Source organism: Nanorana parkeri, unplaced genomic scaffold (assembly GCF_000935625.1).
Source record: "Nanorana parkeri isolate BGI_ZX_2015 unplaced genomic scaffold, ASM93562v1 scaffold2486, whole genome shotgun sequence".
Taxonomy (NCBI): Eukaryota; Metazoa; Chordata; class Amphibia; order Anura; family Dicroglossidae; genus Nanorana; species Nanorana parkeri.
Window position 1 is genome coordinate 80,151 of NW_017308754.1, and position 22,056 is coordinate 102,206.

The window sequence follows — 22,056 nt, forward strand, 5'->3', positions numbered from 1 at the left end:
TTTGACACCCCTGAGCTGAAGCCTCAATCACATGGGGCGTGTTACCACGTACAGCATGAAGGGATGTTTATCAAGCAGCAGAAAGAAGCGTGCGGGCAGCTTATGCAAGTCTATGGAGATGCAGGAGCTGTGCACCCACACACGCTGCTTCCCCCAGCTCTGAGTTTTGACGGCCACGCCCAGACGGTGCACGTACCTGGATCCATCACGTCAGCCTCCGAGGGCCGAACACCTTCGGTCGGAGCTGCAGGAAGCGGCGTGTGAGGGCGCACAGTTCCTCACTTACATGAGCTGCCCGCACGCTTCTTCCTGCACCTCTGGGCACATGAAAAAACATCCCTTCACGCTGTACAGGGCAGCACATCCTGTGTGAATGAAGCCTGAGATTATCCTGGTGACAATGCTGCAGAAGAAACAAGTAAAATAAAAGAAAAGGGAACAGTAGATTTATAGGTAAAATGACAGGTTCCCTTTAACTGCACTTGACTACGCTGTAAGCTGGCCTCTGCAGGACAAGATACAATCACGTTGACTGATAAGCAGGTCTATAGACTTTTTCCAGTGTAAAACGTTTAAAAATTTCCTATGAAATCCTGCTAATGGCTAATGAGCGCTATCAGTTTTATTGTGAACGAGCTCGGAAGAGACCGCACTTTTTGTATTCTGGAAACTGAGTAAACATACATTTACATGTCATCTATTGAGCTTTTCCTCTGAACTTCTCTTGAATTTGACAAACCTTTAGCACACGTACTTCAATTTGCAGACACAGTGTGGGGGGGTTTCAGTTTGTTGCGTAGTTCACTACGATGAAACAAAAGACACTCATACATCAAGTTCAACTTTTCAATCCCTGGCAGCCTTGAGGAAGATGAAACAAAATGGACCATCAAGGAGGAAATATTACTTCCTAGTCCCACCGCCACAGTCATAACAATCAAGTTACTATTCCACATGAATCTGTGGGCACCAGTAGTGGTATATGTGTGTGCAACAAATGCAAAGGACTGGTGTGCTGGTGACATTTCTACAATCCTGCTGACATTTGCTGCGCCATCCGCGGTCACTGCGAGCCCCCCCCACTACAAGGGATATATCGGTAAGGAGTGCGACAAGGATAGTATTTATTGCAACAAATACAAGCCACATATTAAAGACGTGGCAGATAAACCTGTCATCACCACCCCAAATCAGGGGTAGGCAATCTCGGCACTCCAGCTGGGTTGAAACTACAAATTCCACCCTGCCTCTGGGAGTCATGCCTGTGGCTGCCGGAGGCTTGCAATGCCTTATGGGACTTGTAGTTCCACAACAGCTACAATGCTGAGGTTGCCTACCCCTGTCCTATATGATATCTCTCAGCACTCCCCCTTCAGACATCATGGCCCATGCAGAGCAAGGTAATCCCCCCCACTCTATCATAATCAAATGAAGAGTTGCTTTTTCTGGTTCAGATTTACTCAGCGATGACATGCTGAGACGTATCAAATGTTACCATGTTGGACACACACGGTATTAATTGACATGGACTGTTTTTAGGTTTGATATAAATTCTTGATTGTATTTAAAAAAAACAATTATTTTCTTGTGTTACAAGTTCTTTTTTAATTGTATATTGTTGTTCTTCTATTTTATATTAAATGTATTTTTCTGCTCCCAGCCATCCCACCGCCTAGATGAAAATAACATGGTCCTGCTAACCCCAACCCCCTGTACAGTTAAACTGATATATATATATATTTTGTTTGTTTTGCTCCCTGCCACCCCACCACCATCCTCGCCTAGGAGGATGGTGGTGTACCTGCTAACTCCATGCTGTGATATCCCCCCTCATATAGTCCAGGAGGCTGCAGGAGTAAAGACACACAGTGGTCGGACCTAATGCGTGCCATGGAGGGACAGCTGCAAGAAACCCAAAAGGGGCAGCCGGCTCCCAATGACTGATTAGAACCAAGATAGTGGTGCAAGACCCAGTCTGTGGCAGCGGATTGCAGCAGGGCCACGCTGGCTTCAATGGACAGGCAAGCATGTGAATTGAGGACAACTCTGCCCACCAGGTAAGAGGGATTAAAATGAAAAAGGAGGGAGGGCTTGTGAACCTCCTCTTTAAAGTGTCCATTTACAAAAAGTTTTCACCCAAGATGCTAAATGGATTTCATTGAAAAGATGGGTGAATCTTGAGTGAAAACATTTATAAATACACCCCTAGGTGTACATTTGATCTGATTTAGTCCCATGCTTTAAAAAAAAAAAAAAAGCTTTATTTGAAAATACATTTGATACAATATGTATTTTTTAATATCAATGAGGAACAATTGGTGACTGGTCACATGGTGGTAATCGAGCACATTGTCAGTGCTCTCTCTTTGACAGGTTTCCAGGGCCTGTTGATACCAGCCTCATCAATATTTGAATCTGATGCATTTCTTGCAACAGCCACTCTAAATATATGAACACTGCAGTACAAAGATCTGTTCTGAAGCTTCTTTACAGCCCAGAGGTGGGCTAGCTCCGGCCCTCTACTACAAATCCCATAATGCATCTCTCTCCGGGAGTCATGTCTGTGAGAATCTTGAAATGCCTCATGGGACTTGTAGTTCCACAATAGCTGGAGGGCCGGAGTTTGCTCACCTCTGACCCAGACTGCAAGGCAGAGATTGCTGAAGTAATATGTCACATGACCAGGTGATCAGGACAGCTTTTGGAACTGGGCTGTCCTAACAGCTGCGCATTCCGTGAATGCCGAAACCCAAATCGTATCGTGCAGCAGCAGCAAAAGACCTAGAACGTATGTTTTTTTTAAATTAAACTGCAAGCATAATATATCATTTACATAAGCTCAATGAATGCATTCAGCACTGACAAACACGGACCTACCTATACTCCTAAAAGGAAGTGGATATATCCGCTCTTCATCCTCATTGGGATTTTCAGCTTGGCCAACTTAGCAGAGGGAAGAGACAACCAAAGTGAGATCAAGGTCAAACAGATAAGGTCTTATCACTCATTGTTGTCACCCAATATAACATTTAAAGCTGAACTCCAGGCACAAAAACTTTTATTGAAATATATTTATAAATAGCTTAAGAGGAAATAAATTTACAATGAATCCACCAAACACCTTTGCAAGCCCAGAAATTACCTTCTAAAAGCAGCAGCGGCATTATTATTGTGCTGCACATAGCCTGTGCAGAGAGCAGAACTGTGAGGGGTCCCAGCAGGCTCCACCTACTACAGGCTGCCTACGGAAAACTACAGGAGGGGGCATAGGCAAGACCAGTCACCCGGCACAGGGAGAGAGCAGCAGTGAGCAGTCTTTATTACAGGAAGGGGCAGAGACAAGACCAGTCATCCTGCACAAGGAGAGAGAGCAGCAGTGACCAGTCTTTATTACAGGAAGGGGCAGAGACAAGACCAGTCACCCTGTACAAGGAGAGAGAGCAGCAGTGACCAGTCTTTATTACAGGAAGGGGCAGAGACAAGACCAGTCACCCTGTACAAGGAGAGAGAGCAGCAGTGACCAGTCTTTATTACAGGAGGGGGGCGGAGACAAGACCAGTCCCCCTGCACAAGGAGAGCAGCAGTGAGCGGTCTTTATTACAGGAGGGGGCGGAGACAAGACCAGTCACCCTGCACAAGGAGAGAGGGCAACAGTGACCGGTCTTTATTACAGGAGGGGGCGGAGACAAGACCAGTCACCCTGCACAAGGAGAGAGGGCAGCAGTGACCGGTCTTTATTACACTGGATTACTGCACAGATCTGGCAGAAATACACATTTAGATAATATTTGCTTCTGCCGGAGTTCAGCTTTAACTTTATATTATGGTAAATACTCCGTCTGTGAAGAAGTCTGTGACATGGACAGCTTGGCATGCAGCTGGCATGGGAAGCAGCCGCCTCCGTGGATTGACTCTCCTATTCTGTCATTTTCGCTTTTTAGGGTTAATGTCAGACAGAAGCTTTCAACATATCGTCTGAGACTATAAACAGCATACTGCGAAGCTCTGTGTTCTTGCCAAACAAATGAGACATTTTTCTAGTCAGCTAGGGAGCTGGTGTCACATGAAAGTAGGTGCTACCGTTAACGCACAAACACTGTAATGTGACGTGTTATAGATTATTGTGCATACAGCATTTGTTATAAAGTAATGCATCATGTAAGCTGTGCTTTAAAGATGAAAAAATTAACCCTTGCAGTAGGGCTACCCCTGTGCTGCAAGGCTTAAGTGCTGGTTTTTGATTAAGGTGTAAGTATTTTACACCCTAGACCAGGGGTCTCAAACCTCCGGCCCTCCAGCTGTGGTGAAACTACAAATCCCATGAGGCATCTCTCTTCGGGAGTCATGTCTGTGGCTGTGAGAATCTTGCAATGCCTCGTGGGATTTGTAGTTCCACCACAGCTGGAGGGCCGGAGGTTTGAGACCCCTGCCCTAGACCAAAATGAGTATTCTTCAAACTAAAGAGAACCTGTCAGAGGGGGGGGGGGATATGAAAGAATAGCAGTAGCTATCATTAAAGCACATGTTATAATGTAATGTGTAATATAAGATTGTATTTCTTATAATGTAATGTATAGTGTAAGCTCTGTTTTAAACTAAAGAGAACCTGTCAGCGGGGATATGGAATGATAGCAGTAGCCTTCATTAAAGCACATGTTATAATCTAATGTGTAATATAAGATTGTATTTCTTATAATGTAATGTATAATGTAAGCTGTGCTTTAAACTAAAGAGAACCTGTCACAAACGGGGTATCAAACAACATCAGCATTTATTAACAATAAATAATGTGTGCAAAATAAAACAAATTGCCCAGTGTCCTACTCCTGCATTATCCCGCGTCATGCTGCTCCAATGTTCACAGCCATCTTGTGAGACCGTTTGGTGTTAGGACTTTGCTTGTTTGCAGAACCCCAACTTCTTGGCCAAGATCGAAAGAAGATGGCAGCACATGGCAGAGCAGCAAAGATTATGGTATCCTTCTCTCTTCCAGGGGCAAGAACACCATTTTACAAGTTGTGCTTACATTCAGGCTTGATGGGTTGAAAATCCGCTGTATCCAGAACGAGGATATCTTCAGATGCTTCAGAGTCTTGCAGCGTGGCTGTTGATGACCTCCCATTGCTGCACTGAGGCATCTCTGGAGGAGTTTTCTTGCCAGCACTGCCTCCGGTTAAGTCCTCACATAGCTTATTAAACATTTTCTTGTGATGAACCCGGACGAACCTGTGAAATTCTAATGCGGAAACAAAACATAAAAGAAAGCAGAGTCAGCATTGCCAACAGCATAAAGATTAAGCTACTCAGCCCCCCGCCCCCCCAGCAAGGACTCATCAGCCTTCTAGCCACTAATGTTAAACCAAACAGGAAGAGGTGACCTACCCAGAGAAGGAAAACTTTGCTAAACTGCTCCACAGCGTCTGCAGCTACAGAGGTCAGTGAGGGCTTGTTTAAAGGTTCATTGACTACTTGATAATATGTAAAAGTTAAAAAATCTACTGCATCCTCTCACCTCTCAGCAGAGAGTAGTGCTCCGGTTTCTCTGTCAGCAAAGCCGCAATCTCGCACACCATCGTGTCGTAGTTGTCTGTTTTCTTGTAGCAGGTGAGGGCTGCGGAAAAGCGTTGATAATTTTCGGCCCCCAAGGACTCTTTCACCTGCTTCAGGTACTTCGATATCTGCGTTTGCTGGTCTTGCTTAGTTGAGGCAACGCCATAGTTGCTGGCAGGAGCTGTAGAGAACAATTTGAAATATACGACCTTTAAAGTGGAACTCCGGAGCTACGCAGAAGTGAAATACACATATTTGATTTATCTGCCAAAATGATCGACAGGCAGCTTTTACACAGACACACATCAGCCAGTCTGAACAGCCAGATGGTGAGCAACACTATTTCCTGCAGCTTCTGTGCTTGCTCACTGGGCAATGGAAGATCATACCACCCAGCTCCCAGCACCTGAAACATGCTAAATACGCAGCACTGTGCAGTGCAATAGATCCTGCCATTTTTAGCTAGAGTTGCACTTTAAAGTGACCTTTATTTTTTCCTACACAGGCAAAGTGAGAGGGTCCCTTAACTTCCCCATCTCCCCTACAACATTATTTCACATTGCTTAGGGCTCATTCACACAACATAACAAGAAGTTAACCCTTGTAGTGTGGTGGCACAGGCGAAATAGGCATAACTTCCTCCCCAGCATCATATATTCACTATTCCCTAATCTCTTCCACCACTCTGTTCACCCAGGCATGCACATCTGTACAGAGACCTGCTCCCGCTAGGGGCAGCGTGAAATAGTGTGCAGCCGCCTGTACATCCTTATAGGAGAACGCAGCTGCACGGCTACCCAAACCTGGACATTTGTGTCCGTCTGTGTACAAGTTCATGCACTCGGACTTGCACAGACGTGTAGGTTCAGGTCAGCATGCAGCTGTGTCCTCCCATAAGGATGTACAGGGTGCTATATACAATTACACGCTGCACCCATCCCTCCTGGGAGCATGTCCCTGCATGGGCATGTACGCCATAAGAATGTGCACGCTTGAGTGAATGAGCTCTTATAGTAGCTGAACAGACTGGTGGAAGAGATAAGGGAATGGCGGGTATATGATGCCGGGGAGGAAGTTAATGCCGATCTCCAGTAACAACAACAAAAAATACTCCCCTTGGAGTGGGAGCCCCAACACTGCAAGGGTTAACTGCTTGCCAATATCAAGGAGACTTTATTTAACTGATTGACGCTCCCTCAGGCTTCAAGACCAGCACCCGCGGCCTCTTCCCCCCTATGCTCCGGCAGCCTTAGGCCCGCCGAGGTCATCACATATAACGCAAGGCGCCATAGCCCTTCATTATACATGAGGGCACCAAGGGACAGTCCACAAACCGGAGTGTAGGGGAGGGAAGAAAAGCACCATCAGCCAAGGTGAGCAGGGATCAGCAGGGATCCTTAAAATTAGGCAGCAGTTTACCTTTGCAGTGCGGGGATAGTCCCACTGCAAGGGGAGGGGAGGGGGAGATAGGCTGACATGCCCTACTTGGTCACTTGAAGAGTCAACATGAAGTATTTGCATGTTCAGAGATAAAGTAACCCCGCAGAACAGGAACAAAACTGGCTGTAGAAAAAAAAAGAGAACATATCCTACATGGAGAGCGTGGCCATCAAAAGATGAAATATAATGACCTATGATAAAAAAAAAAAAAAAAGAGAACTTGATAAGATAACGAGTGCTAATACTTTGCATAATGGCTTCCTGTTACTGTCTAGTAAAACAAGCCAATGTATATAATAGGGGGAAAAAAAAGTACCCAAATGAAACAAAGAAATTGCTGAATCAGTCTGAGCATAACCGCAAGCCACAAATGCGTGCACGCATGCCACGTATTGCAGGGGGGAAAATAAAGATACTTGAAAACGCTTCAGGAGCTGTAATCACTATACCTATAAAGCACAGGTGAGTCACCTACTACTCATAACTCTCTTAGGATATCCCCGTAATTATAACAATCTAAAATGAAGAAAACAGAAAGAAAATAACTTCTATTGACTCCAGTGACTTATGATTTGGCATACTAACCCCTGTGACTCATTAAAAAAATAGTCAATATCTCGTGGACCTGAAACCAGCATGGGGCACGTAAGTAAAACACCGCCATTCACCGCAGCGAAGATACATAGGAGTTTTCCATACCCGCAGCAGTTTCAGGCAACCAGCAAAAGAAAAAAGGGGACGCCCAGAGGATCAGAGAAGATAGCTGTGTATGATCAGCAAACTTTGCTCGAAGCCCTTTTCAAATTTCTGTACGCCTCAGCGAGAAATGTCTACATAGGAGTGACAAATGGAGGGAAGGTTGTCCATTTATTGTCACATTGAAATACAATTAGAATTTGTCATACATGTGAATCAAAAGGCGCCCATTGTGCAATATTAAAGTGAATCTCTGGGCAAAAAAAAAGACAAAGCGTTGCAATCTGTTACTACTTTTAACAAAGCTATTTTGTATTTTTTTACGAGTCCCCGTTCAATGCGGTTTCATTACCTGCCTGTAATATCCATTGATTTTACACTTCCTGTAATAGGGTGACACCTGTTCGTTCCGCAATGAAATCACACAGCGGCGTTGTCACCCTGTGGACAGGAGGCATATGTAGTTTCCAGCAAAAGTGCCAATTATAGTGTCCTATAGCATGGATAGGGGTGCTTTTAGTGTTCAGCTTCTATCCATATAGCTGCTCCTTCCCGATACATAATCCCTAGGATTATGTAGGCGCCCGTATAATCCTAGGCTGTAATTGTACAAGGAAGGAGCACCTATATAATCCCTAGGATTATGTAGGCGCCCGTATAATCCTAGGCTGTAATTGTACAAGGAAGGAGCACCTATATAATCCCTAGGATTATGTAGGCGCCCGTATAATCCTAGGCTGTAATTGTAGGTGCCCATATAGGTGCTCCTTCCTTGTACAATTACAGCCTAGGATTATATGGGCCCTTACTTATTCCTAGGGATTATGTAGGCGCCCATATAGCTGCTCCTTCCCTGTAATTTTACAGCTATATGGATAAAAGCTGAACACTGTAACCCCCGTCAGTCTGCGGGTTGAATAAAAATTGACATATTCCTCCATCCACGCTAAACAGTGTGAATGGAAGAGCTGCGACTCTTGTATTCTGACAGCCGGTGCCCGCCACTGTCAGAATGCATCAACGGGGACTGCAGCTGACTAGTCGTCAGAGTGGTGGCTACACAGATGGAATTTCCTGCTGAATCTGCATCATTTTGGTCCATGTATGGCCAGCTTAGGGGCTCCACCTGTTCGACAAAAGTCGATTTTTCAACTGACTTTAAAAGAGCCGGTCTGAAAAATCTCGGCCGAAACAGAGGCGGCAGGGACACCCATTGCAAGAATTTCAGGAATTGGCCGAAACCCTAACAGTGTATGGCCAGCCTATTTGCTTTAATGCAGTATAGAAGAAGCAAGTCAACGGGAAAAGGAACGGGTGAGAAATCCTCACCTTAGCTGGCCATTCCAAACGCGGGTGGCACTACCGGTACGGGTGGCACGTGGGGGCTATACGAGAAAAAAAACTTTTTAAGAATATGGCCAGATTTAAATAGTTGTCAGCGGACCAAGTGTGCCTATTAGAAGATTTCCACCAAACCCCCCCCCCCCCATCCCTATTTTAGTGGCATTTTGGATTAAAATCACCTTCTATCCTGCTAAACATTGTCATCAGGATGAATAGAGAAGGTGAATCTCCTCCGCAGCAAGAACCCAAACCACAATAAAAACCCAAAAATGAAAGAAATTTATATCAGATTTTAATTATCCTGTAAAAATAGAATAGGAAATGAGGAGAGAGGTCGTCACAGGGACAGGAAGGCACAGGCAGAAATAATAACGTTATCAGATGTTGGAGCCCTTCCTTGTTCTACAAAGGAATGTGTCTTTGTAGGGGTTTTTTTCTCTCCTATGCATCAATGGAAAAGTATTCTTTTTAACCCCTTAAAAATTGTGTGCGTCTGTGAAACGGCGGCAAAGTTCAATACCCCAAAAAGTCCAAAGAGGCTTTATAAGCCCCTACAGGTCATCAGCTTAGAGATACGCATACATATTGGCCCGAGAATTATTGCTCTCACTGTGGCGTGTGCGGCGATATTCAACATGTGTAGCGCGATCATCGTTTTCGTACGTAGGTGCACCATATGTCTGTTTCATTTAAATTTTTTAACATTTAATATTATTTTTAAAAACTGTTTGTTTTTTAGTTTAACTTAATTGCTATCACATAGGGGGGCTTCCAAGCCCGCCCATGTGACAGCATATTGGTGGTGACAGGTCCTCTTTAAGGTGATACTGGGGCTCCAAAAGACCCCCAGTGTCATCTTTCCACTTTAAATAAGCTACTAAAGTGCAGATCGCACTCTGTTATATTATTATTATTATTATACAGGAATTATATAGCGCTAAGAGCACTTCAATAGCTTATTGCAGGGCTTCAGGAGCCCAGCCATGACCGTTATGGGACCGGTGATGCAATCCGCATCGCTCCCGGTCCCATAGAGCGCGGAGGATATCGGTGAACGGACGTTCGCCGCTCTCCTCCCCAGCATCCCGCCGACACCTCAGATGCCGGTCCTGGACCTGCAGGAGGGGCAGCGGCCACTTTACCGGCCCGTAGAAGCGACCTGGCGACAGCTGAGTCGCCAGAATCGCTTCAATTGTAAAGCCAGCCGCCGGTCCTACCAACGTAAACAGAGTCTGCTAAAGCCGTCGGGAGTCTGTTTAAACGGGCCCGCTGCCAGTGATGTACTATGTACGTCACCGGTCACTAAGGGGTTAAACTTGATAATGGGTGCAACCCTCCCTATTCTACTCACAATACGTAAAGTATAATGGCTGAAGTTGGCCCCTTCCCGAGTCAATAAAATAACTAGGTTTCTGTGTATCCATCCTTCTTCATAGAGGTCTCCTTATGCCTAGCTTTAGTAGCCATCACACTCAATTTCTGCAATATACAATGTAATACTGTCCCTGCCGCTGACATCCCTTCTATGACTTAAATCTTCCTGCATGTGGGCAGGAAGGTGGCCCAAGCAGTGCATCATCTCTACAACACATAAGGGTCCCATAAATCCCACTCATAGCCAAGAAGCCTTTTCTTTTTTCACTGCGGGTGTTCAAATGAGTCTTGTGACCAAGCTGTCTTTTTATGGCAGAGAAGGAATCAGGGTGGTCCCCTGTGATCGCTGTGATGAGCAAGTGGTCAGACTAAAAAAAAAAAAAAGGATGGACGTTTATTAAGCAGCTGTAACCATAGGCATGAAAAGAAAAAAAGAAAAAATTTATATTTTTATTCAAATGTGGATGTTTATAAAATGTAAAAAAAAAAATGACAGCACATTACAAATGTGCTCCGCAGGTTTTGGAGAAGAGCTGATCATGTGACCAGCCTCTCCACCAATCACTGTGTTTTTATGACTGGCCCACGAAACGGACCCGCGGTGATAAAACAGGGCCCTTCAGTTTCCATCACCGTAACAAATGCTAAAACCCGACAGCAGCTCGGCTCGTGGAAAGGGTAGGACGGGGTGGGCAAACTCCGGCCCTCCAGCTGTATTGAAACTACAAATCCTACCATGCATCTGTCTCTGGGAGCCCTGTCAGTGGCTGTGAGAGTCTTGCAATGCCTCATGGGATTTGTAGTGCCACAACAGCTGGAGGGCCACTTTGCTAACCCCTGGGGTAAGAGCGCCAGGGATGAAATGGTTAATCCATATAGTGAAAGTTGAAAATGCCTATTCACGGTGACGGGATCATAACTCTCCCGTCATCGGCACCCGTTATCACACGAAGACATGTGAGGACGGAAGGCATGATCAGTGATCTAACGACGGAGGTTTCCCCACACGTGCATTTCCGCATTGTGCTCTGTGACATATCAAAGGGCACAGCCAAGTTTTTTTGCTGGACGGCAAACGTTTGGAAAACATTTACTTTGGCAGCTTCCTCTTTCCTAAAACAGAGGCGAGGATGTCAATAACACTAAAGCGGAGCATAAACATTGTGACTCGCTCTGCCATCTCCTGTCTAAAGGAAGCGCTAATGATTTTTGGTCCCTTTTTATTTTTAAGTTTCTTTTTAAAACATTTATAAAACTGTCGTTCAGATTGATTTGTATGTCATCGTTGTTCATCGTCTGCTGGCGATTTGTTTCACCTTCAGTTCAGCTGTAAATGTTTCTACATTGTCCATTGCCCTAGCAATTTTATTTTTCCCATGCGTGCGCAGTGCGCGCTCTCAGCCCCCTTAGTGCGGCTGAATACCTTTGCGCTCACACTACACCATTCACATGCTAATGCGTTGTGATGCCATTTATTTTGAACGGCACCCCAATATGCACTACCATGCATTGCGGTTTGTGTGCGGCGGCGCATTGGAAGTCTATTGGAATGCCTTAAAAAAAAAATGGACCCTTGCAGTCCGGGGAGATTTGGTACCCCACTGCAAGGGTCCATTTTTTTTTTTAAGGCATTCCAATAGACTTCCAATGCCTTGCCGCACACAAACCTAGTTGCTTGGTAGTTAAGTGCTTATTTTGGTTTAGGGGCGAAAATGAAGAAGAGATACTCTACTGATCCTCGGATTAGACATGATGATGTCATGGATCCTTAGACTGAGAAGAGGCTGGGGCCACCAGTCTAGCAGCCCAGTAGGACTGAAGATCGGGAGAGTATTTCACCCTCTAGACAGAGTGCCTTGTCTAGAAGGTGGGGGGATGGGGGGGGGGGGCTTTGGTAGCCCCACTGCAAGGTTCACTTTAAAAATCCTGGAGTTCTTCCATCAACATAATGGGCATGTGTTAACACACAGCTAAGGTGTTACACTTTCTTACAGATGTCGAGAAAGGATGCGGATGCTGGGATGGTGCAATTGCAACATGCCTGCGTTCAAGCTCCATCATCAGCTGCGGAAGAAACAAGGCACAGGCCAGTAGAAGAAGAAATCAAAGACAACAGGGGAGGGGGACCTGTAATTAATGGAGGAGGTCAAACTAGCAGGTAAGTTTACAATAATGTTCTGCATATACTTGCCCATTCCCATCCCATCCTTTGGAACTCCCTACCCCAATCTGTCCAGCAACCTCCTACTCTGTCTGCCTTTAGGTGATCCCTGAAAACTCATCTCTTCCGGTAGCTAAATTATATTTGCTTAGATTCCTTTTATCTGCATGTCGTGCCCTTATACCCCGGCTTTGGAAGACCCCCTCAAGTGCCTTCAGTTAGGGATTGGTTCTCTGAAGTTACCAATATCATGTATATGGAGGAAATGTCTGCTCAGCTGTCTCATACCTACTCAAATAATACGTCAATACGTACTCAACTTTCATGGCCAAGGGACTCATACATACTCAACTTTTATGGCCAACTGTCTCATACGTACTCAACTTTTATGGCCAAGGGACTCATACATACTCAACTTTTATGGCCAACTGTCTAATACCTACTTAAATTTTATGGGGAGTCTGGATAGATGTATCAGGCTCGCCTCTGCTTCAGACTTACCTATGTGATGAATATCCGGTACCCTAGTAGTGTGATTTTGACTGCTGGCTCCCTGACACTCATGGCCAGATCCTTTGCTACCTATCCTTCCCTTTTCTATCTTTCTTGTTTGTTCTGTTGTCCATTTCTCTCTCATTGGCAGCTCCCTGGACGGTGCAGATTTGGGACCTTGAAGACTCTTAGAAAAGTCATGAGCTTTTAATCACTAGAGGTAGGTTTCTAGCCATGTCCTGTTGGTATGCCATGAGGCTTCGTGGAACCTCTCGTACCGGTGTCATTGAGTTATACGAGGGTGCTTGGGGGACATGGTCTTGGCCCCTTTCTGGGCACTGCAAAGGTTCAGATGTGTCTTATTGTTGTATCTCTATGTACTTTTTATTAGAGTTTTCATAATCTCCATTCTGTTGTCCTCTTTGGCATAACTAAATAAACATCTATTCTTTAAAAAGCTAACTTCTTTATTGAAGCCTATCACATCTATACCTAACAACTGAACTTTCTTAAACAACTCATCACCACACAGCTACCACCTTTTGTATCACTTTCCTCTCCCTACTAGATTGTAAGCTCTCACGGGCAGGGCCCTCCTAACCCTCTTGTCTTGAATTGTATTGGAACTGTACTGTCTTCCTTTATATTGTAAACGCTGCACAAATTGTTGGCGCTTTATAAATCCTGTATATTAATAATTAAGACGCATTCACCTAAGGACTTTAGTTTTTCCCTTTATTCAGGGTGGCGCCCTAACATGCCGTGCAAGCCAGTGTGCCAGCAAAGCCTCCCGTGCTTGTTTGTGGTCAGCCAGATACAACTAACTAAACCACCTGGTCCTGTCTCAGTTTTAAGAGGAGGCAATTCCCTTTGAGTCAATCAGCAGTCTGATCTTTCCTGCTAGTCATGTCTACTTCAAAACATATCAGTAGATGCCTGAGTTTAGGGCACCAATGGAGCTATGCAGCTTGCTCTATGGTGCTTCCGCCGCATTTGACATCAGTTGGAGACGCTTCTGAGATCACTCATAGCTCAGTGACGGGCGCAGCCGACCTGACATGAATGAAAGCTCCTGGGCATAGGCCACGAACCAACGTCCAGAAAGCCAGTGTCTAGAGATCTCTAGCTGCTGGTTGAACCTATAAGCTTTCATGGTCATTGACGGGGCCCTGTCATTGACGGGGTGCAGCTGACCTGACATGAATGAAAGCTCCTGGGTGCTCCATCAATGTTACAAATGCAGAGGTGGCCTATAAGGTAGTGATGAGGTGGTATTTAGTACCAGCCAGAGTGGCGCGCTTGTTCCCCACATCCTCGAGTACTTGTTTTCTGGAATGTCGGGAAACGGGGGATATGCAACATATTTGGTGGAGATCTCCATTTGCCACTAGATTCTGGGTTAGGATATTCAAACTAATGGGTACTCTCTTTGGTACGTATATACCGATAGACTTTCAATATGCCCTCTTCCACTTGTCTTGCTGGCAGGCAACTGGAAGAAGCAACAACTACCATACAGGGTATTTGCCAACAGATTAGACAATATCATGCTTAACGAACGACTATCTAGCATTCTGGAGGATAAACATTCTAAATTTCTAAGTGTTTGGGAACCATGGCTCTCATCTCGTCACCCTGACATGGACCCCATGAGTTATCGAGGCATCTGATGCTGGAAGGAAAAGCAGACGGATGTGGGCCATGGGATGGGAATGTGCAGATTCCATTACTCACGGAGATGGTCGGTGTTAGCAAACTATGGACCGAGTGATGTAGGTACACCTGTCATTACTATCACCCTTAGGACATTTCTACTCCCTCTTCTCATGTTATATGTTCTTTGGGGACCTTCCCCCACCGTTGGTTACTGATGTTTCCCAAGTTTAACTGGTGGGGAGGGCAGTCTAGCCTTAGTACACACCTGTCACACCCGCTGTAATCATAAAGCACGATTATGACTGTGAAACCTCCCTAACCTAAAACTGCTTAATTATTTAAAATATAGTCACTTGCAAGTGACCTCTTTGTTGTTACATTCACTTACTGTAATGAAGCATTGTAAACCATTCCTTTTACTATGTATGTTCACTATAAAACTTTCAATACAAATATTGAGACAGAAAGCTCCTGGGCATGGGCCACGAACCAACGTCCAGAAAGCCAGTGTTTAGAGATCTCTAGCTGCTGGTTGAACCTATAAGCTCTCATGGGCAGGAACCTCCTAACCATCTTGTCTTGTCACCAAACTGTCTTCCCTATATTGTAAAACGCTGCGCAAACTGTTGGTGCTATATAAATCCTGTATAATAATAATGAAAATGTAATATACTGTATTTTATTTCTATATGACTTTGATGTTTTTTAAAGTTATTTTTAACTCTGAACATAAACAAAGATATACATAAAAACACACACTCCACAATTCCCTTTGAAGAAAGTCCCTGTGAGTATCTTAGTGGAAGTAAAAAAAAAAGAAATATTTAAAAATTCCAAGCAGTGTTTACGGCCATCATGCTTCAGCCTCGGGGTAGGTTTTTGCTTTGCCCGACAACGTGCATGTTAACGTGATGTTTTCTTTCCTAGTTTGAAAAAGACAGAAGTATTGCCCTCAAGACACTGGTGGATTCTTCTAAATCTCCCAGATCTTTACAAAGCCGTATGTAAATATTGTCAATTGCGGTTCTACTGCAGCCCACATCGGAATTTAGATGTGCTTTTACCTTAAGGGATGTTTGCACGCGCTGATAGTGTTTCTCGTCATCCACGATGCACAAAGGAAAATCATGACCAGATGATTTTGATATTTTGACATCTTTAATGGGTTGTGGTATACATAGTGTATGCAATATGAGAATAAAATGTAAACCGGTGGCTAAAAAATAATATTTATATGTTAACAATCTCCTTCCTGGAAAGAGACTGTATATGCTAGAATAGTGACACATCACCTTAGCTTAGAGGGCAAGCATTTTAAAGTGACCCAGTCACCACAGCCGTAGCATCGTCGCTTCCCTAGCCGCTGCAAGTATTCTTCACTTCTGGGTGTGTAAAATACTTGCTCCCCCTTTGGTCACTCTGGTTTATCCCACCTCCATACTGCGTCCTCACTACGGGACGTACAAGCTGGTCGGAGGAGCACGTAGTTAATTCATCTGATGGTCACACACTTGCAACGCATAGGGATTGGAGATGGAGTGGCTTTTTAATACATAGGGCGCCGATAAGAAACATATATAAAAGGCTTTTTTTTCCCTTTAGAACATTGAAGATGTCCCGTCGCATTCCGGACCGACATATCACTGCATGCAACTTCAGCAGGTGCTGAAATGGCCAGCGGATGGCGCCGCGCGCGCACACACACAGAGGAAGGAATTAGGTCACCAGCACACCAAGGGCCACTTTATCGATCCCTCCTTTATTGACGTTTAGATAAAAATGCGGTCACAAAAATCTCAATGTTTTAGAACCACATGCAGACCCTTCATCAGGCAAAGCAAAGTGACGGTCACCTCATTACTTCCTCTTTTCCCTTAGAAGTCTGCATGAATAAACTACTCATGTCACAATATGCAGCAGCAGGTTTTGTTTTTTAGAACAGCTCCACCTTCTATCATTGAAAAGTTATTCTCGAGCTCCAATCAGTGACTTTGCCTCAGATAAGACCATGCCATCCTGCCGGCAAGGTGAAGCATTACCCTAGTTTCCTCCACCCCAGTGATCACTCAGACTGTCCATTAGAGCTTTGTAGCAAGGTGACTGCCTGAAGCGGGGGCTGATCTGTTTGTCACATACGTGCACACAGACAAGAACTGTACGGACACCAGAATTTACATGATTGTGTCATCTCTGAGCCAGGAAGTAGATTGGGACCCTGGACGATGCCTGAACAAAGATGGCTCCATCCTTCTTGACAAGAAAGCAGATGGAGGTATTATCAGGGGGAGGCAATAGATACCTGGAAATAACTGATTTATTACTCAGCATGCATTGACTTATCGTTACAAATATACTGTATGTGATCTCAGGTTTACTTTAAGCAGTTCCTTTGCTTGAAGGAGAACTGAGTGGACGGGTAAAGAAACCCTCCCCACTGTTTAGAGCTGGCGTGTGACACTGCAGCTGTCACACAGCAGATCCAACACCGAGAGCTGAGCAATCATGTAACTGCTACAAACGAAAAGTGCACCGCGCGTTTGTAGATGTTTTGACCGAAGATCTTAGTTCTGTTTGGGTTTTTCACTGCAGCTGTCGCCTATTGGGTTAAGAGGGAGAGATATCCACAAGCGCGAATATTCACGGTTTTAAATCATGTAACTGCTGATCAGTCAGCTCTGTCTCCATTTTCCCAATGGAGAGAAGTGACTGTCAGTCACCACCCCACAGGGATTTCCCCCCCAGCACTTACTGGAACTACAGACTGGGGAAGTGGCATGCATGACTTGCTCTGGCTCCTTGCTGCACGCAGAGAGGCAGAGCCAGCTGTCAGTTAGGTAAGCCAGGTGGATTCTGACAATACTCTATCCTGCGGCATGGCTCTGCGTTGTCAGCTGATGGCAGACATAAGCCAGCTATACTCTGACTTTAGGTCACCAGTGTACATTAGTAAATGTACTGTGACCGAAAAAAAGGTTTGGCTTTGTTTTTGTTAAGTGACTGTATCAGTTCACAAACAAAAGCAGTGGTTACCTGCCATTAAAGAGGTAGTACACTCACCTCGCCGGCGGTCTGCGTCTCCATTCAAGTGCTGCAGCCTCAATGAGACTCTTCAGCATTTCACACTTTCGAAAGCATCTGATGCCTGTATCCCTTGCCGCGCTTCCACTTTTATCAACAAAAAGTGTATTTGAAAGTTTATTACATTGCCACATGTACATTGGCCAGCACTAGAGTGAAAACTCGATGGGGGGGATTTATCAAAACTGGAGCAGACAAAAACTGGAACAGATGTGCATTGCAACCAATCAGCTTCTCTCTTCAGTTTGTTCAGTTACGATTTGAAAATGAAAGAGAGAAGCTGATTGGCTGCCATGCACAGCTGCTCCAGTTTTCATAAATTCCCTCAATGTGTCTCCGATATTACCAACTATCAAGAAAGGGGACACGGGAACGGCATGGTTATTAAACAAACCAGCAAACGTAATGAATAAATGAGTCTTTCACCGTGTGCAGCAAAATGAACGGATGTCACCCGCACACCTATAGTATTGCAGTCCAAAGTGTTCGTTTATTGGAACGTCATGTCACCAGAACAGTTCTGGTGGCATGACGTTCCAATAAACGAACACTTTGGACTGCAATACTATAGGTGTGCTGGTGTCATCCATTCATTTTGCACTATTTGGCGGTGCCATTCGCAGTCACTGCGAGCACCCCCTCATCCGATTTGGGGCTTCCCGGTAAGGAATGCAGCAAGGTATCTTCATGTTTTTTCACCATGTACAGTACACAAATCATTTGAAACCATACACAGAAGTTGCTTTAAACATTAGCACACGTGGATGAAATCATTTTGGAAATCTAAAACCACTCCATCGCATTCCCTAAGCAAGTAAAACAAATGTCTCACATGTCACAAAGCAGCCTAGGCAGCGAATGGAAACTGAAAATGTTTAAGCGATTACAAAGTGAATAGAGGAGACCAATTCTGAGAAAAGACACAGACGTTAGGAAAACGGTACTAAGGTCCACTCATTCTTCATGCAACCTCCCCCCCCGCCCCACAAAGACCCATCAAATAATAAAACAGAAACTGCAAACGAGAACGCAGCTGAGTGTGCCACATCAAAGGAAGGCTCTGGCCATGCGAGAATACATTCCAGGAAAACAGGATATTTTGCTATACCTGGAAATCTTTCAAAAAAAAAACAACAAAACCTCCCTTTGTGGGTCCCTGTAGTCTAAACGCCATTGCGGCCTGCCCTTGACTCACTCGGAATCAACCAAGCTTCATAATTATTTAACCTGAAAAATGTGACGTAATTGTCTGAGCCAGAAATTCCACTCTTACCGAACGGATTAGTAAATTGCATTTCCCGTGAATGAATAAAGCCTCAAGAAATGTCATCCCTGACCTTCTTAAATTGTTTCTCGTCTGGTTACGCTGATTCTTGAGTTACTAATGTCTTTGAGGTCACCGGCCGGAGCGAATATGTGGGATTTTTTTAGTTTACTCTTACTTAACCCCTTCATGACTGAGGCCCTTTTTTCCATTTTTGCACCCATGTTATATTACGGAACGGAGGGGGAGGGTAGTCACTCACGCAGCTGGGCGGATCTTGACATCGATGTCGGAATCCGCTCCGGCTGCGGCGTCTCAGTATACCGCGAGCTGTAGCTCGCTGTATACTGAGCCTAGGGTGACGGGAGGACGCTAGTTTATGTCCTCCGGTTACCCTAAGGAGAACTATGGGGAAAAGCCCTGACCCCATAGTTCTCCTTTAAAACGGGAAATTTTATATTCCAACTTTTATATATAAAAAAATAAAATAAATGCCGGGCCTGGAAATTGTCTAAGCTCAATTGGATTATGACCCATGAGAAGCTGCACAGTATCCAGCAGGACAGACACGTTCATTTTGAAGTTATTCAGGCATCTCGAGTCCTCCTTGAACACCACCGGCCCCGCTCAGGTTATTTTATGATTCTGGCATTTGGGGATCTGGAGCCTACACTTTTTTCTTTCTACTTTTCTCTTCTTCTTTCCTTTTTCTATCCAAGTGCTTTTTAATTTTTTTCTCTCTTTACAATGTCATGTGTGACCTCGTTAGCCAAACAGAATTGACGTGCGTTGATATGTTGAACTATTGTTGTACCCTTTCTTGAGGGATGTAACGAATATTTTAGTATCACCCAAGAACAAGGTTGACTGTTATTTTAGTATAATGATGCACTGATTTTGGGGCCTTAAAGGAGAACTATGAGGCGAGTGATTTTTATGAGGGGGTTGAGAAGTTCATGTTTACCATAATTAACCCTGTCTGTACTGTGCTGGCAGATCTTGTGATCAAGTTATAAGCTATTTGTGAACACGGTTTGTCCAAACAAAGGGTTAAAGACCTAGGAACCTGGTTTCTGCATTAAATGCACATGAAGGGGAAACTCAGTGTGTCCCCCATTCTTTATCTGGGGACAGACTCACTTTGAGATTATTAACAATAGCTTGCAGTCTACCCAAAGGCCTGCTCCAAGGATACATTTAAAAAGAAACATTTTAAAAATTATTTTTAGGGATGCCATGTGCCTCGTTGTCCCTAGCCTATTTGCTGCCTGAGGGAAGGGGGGTTGCTGTTGGTACATATTCCGGGGGGTAGTGCATGTGTGTGCAGGGGTGCACGCTAAGGAAGGGGGGGGGGATCTCACCATCATGTCCTGCTCAGCTCCTTGAAACCAGTGACGTCACTGGTTGCCAAAAGCTAGGCAGGACACCGCCCATAGTGTCCCAAGTTGCTAAGAGCTGGGTGGGTAGATGTGCATGGCCCTTACACATCTCCCCACCTGGCTCTTAGCAACCTGGGACACTCTGGCTGGAAAGGGGGCGGCAGAAATACTGCAATCATTTTTAAAGACATTTAAAAAAAAAAAAAAAGAAATCCTGCAGGAAACTGTTTCAAAATTAAGGTGAACATTGCAGCCCGACCTGCTTTCCCCGTGGGGCAAAAAAATTAGCCCGAAATGCGACTTTGAGTGTTGCTGAAACGCATTGAAAGCCAGTTGGATTTATATTCTGTGTGTGTGAAGTTTGTGAGGAGATGAGCAATGGTAGTCTCTAATTTGGAGCAAGTTTTATGTGCAATATATGATGGATTTGTTGGCTGTGCAAGCAGTGCTTTTATATACCATTTTAATAAAGAACTTTGTGCATTAGCGAGATCACATCAACGGAAAACAAATGTTCATTTTAGAATTGTATAAATAAACCATAAAATGACACATCTCCCAGAATAGTATGAAGATTGTTACAACCGTTGACTCACGTCAACATCTGTCTTGTTGAATTACTTATTTCTTTGCTGGTCCCTTCAGCAATAAAAGGATGTGAAAACCCAAAGGGCAAAAATGTAATATATTGCAGCTTACATTTGATGTGGTGGCTGCATTAGTTTTCATTATTTCAGGATAACAACCTTTTCAGCAAGTATGGAAAAATACCTATTAATCGTGCTAGAAATGCAGTGTCCTTGTCACTTCCTGTGAATGGAACTGAAATCACAAACAACTTTATCTTCCTCTTGTGTAAACTACAAATCCCTCCGCCATGTAATGCAGATGAAGCGAGAAAGACGTGTTTGTTGTCCAAACTAGAAAAGCAGCCTAAGGTGACAACCATGGGTTCCTCCATAGTGGTCTCTCTAGAACAGGAAGTGTGTTACTGGCAGGATCATAAAGGAAAAAGAGCCTAAAAGAAGAACATTGCAGCAGCCACCACATGGAAGGACTGGTAAGCTCCAACATTGTTTTTGTGTTTAGATACGGTCCAATTAGATTGGCCACAGAAGGAATCTTTTCAAACCAGAGCTGAAATGGTCCCATCTGGTGACAGCCAATGTTTATGAGACCAAATAAAAGGTGCTCTTTAACTCTGCCAATCTATAAGGGGGAAACCTGTCCCTTTTCAAGCCATCAGATCAATATTTTAAAAGATGAGTCTAAGCATTAGGTGTCTGTAAATGGCTTTTAGACAATAAATTATAGCAGAAAATTTTGATTTAAATATAGATTGTCTTTAGAGCTGAATTCAGAGGTGGGCTTTCTGGTCCCAACAGCCCTCAGAATTGCATAAAATGTCTAACATGGTCAGTTAAAACGTGTTGGACGTGTGTAACGCTATAAGAAAACCAGATATAAACTATAATGGACCATTTTTTCCACTGGAATTCTTACCTTTCAAGGACACTGAGCTCATGTGGCCTCCACCATGATTCAGGTGTTGCTCTGAACCCTCTGAGAAAGTTAGCTTGGAAGCTGCCAGGCTGCTCTCTGCGGAAACTTGTGCTGAAATC

The 22,056-nt window shown here is 44.4% G+C and overlaps 1 protein-coding gene and 1 long non-coding RNA gene across 2 annotated transcripts in view; one reads left to right on the forward strand and one right to left on the reverse strand.

Annotated features, from left to right (window-relative positions):
* Window positions 1-4,960: 4,960 nt before the first annotated feature.
* Window positions 4,961-22,056, reverse strand: part of LOC108801774 (regulator of telomere elongation helicase 1-like) — a 53,347-nt gene continuing 36,251 nt past the window's right edge. Inside the window, exons 27-31 of the mRNA XM_018573684.1 lie at window positions 21,926-22,048; window positions 14,946-14,961; window positions 11,103-11,109; window positions 5,513-5,687; window positions 4,961-5,236 (exon numbers count right to left, since the gene is read on the reverse strand). Of these exons, the coding sequence (XP_018429186.1) occupies window positions 5,010-5,236; window positions 5,513-5,687; window positions 11,103-11,109; window positions 14,946-14,961; window positions 21,926-22,048 (548 nt within the window). The 3' untranslated portion in view covers window positions 4,961-5,009. The remainder of the gene's footprint in view (window positions 5,237-5,512; window positions 5,688-11,102; window positions 11,110-14,945; window positions 14,962-21,925; window positions 22,049-22,056) is intronic.
* On the forward strand, window positions 5,705-22,016 carry LOC108801775. Its single transcript, XR_001942170.1, has 3 exons — window positions 5,705-5,733; window positions 20,838-20,843; window positions 21,946-22,016. It is a non-coding gene; the product is annotated as an uncharacterized LOC108801775 (long non-coding RNA).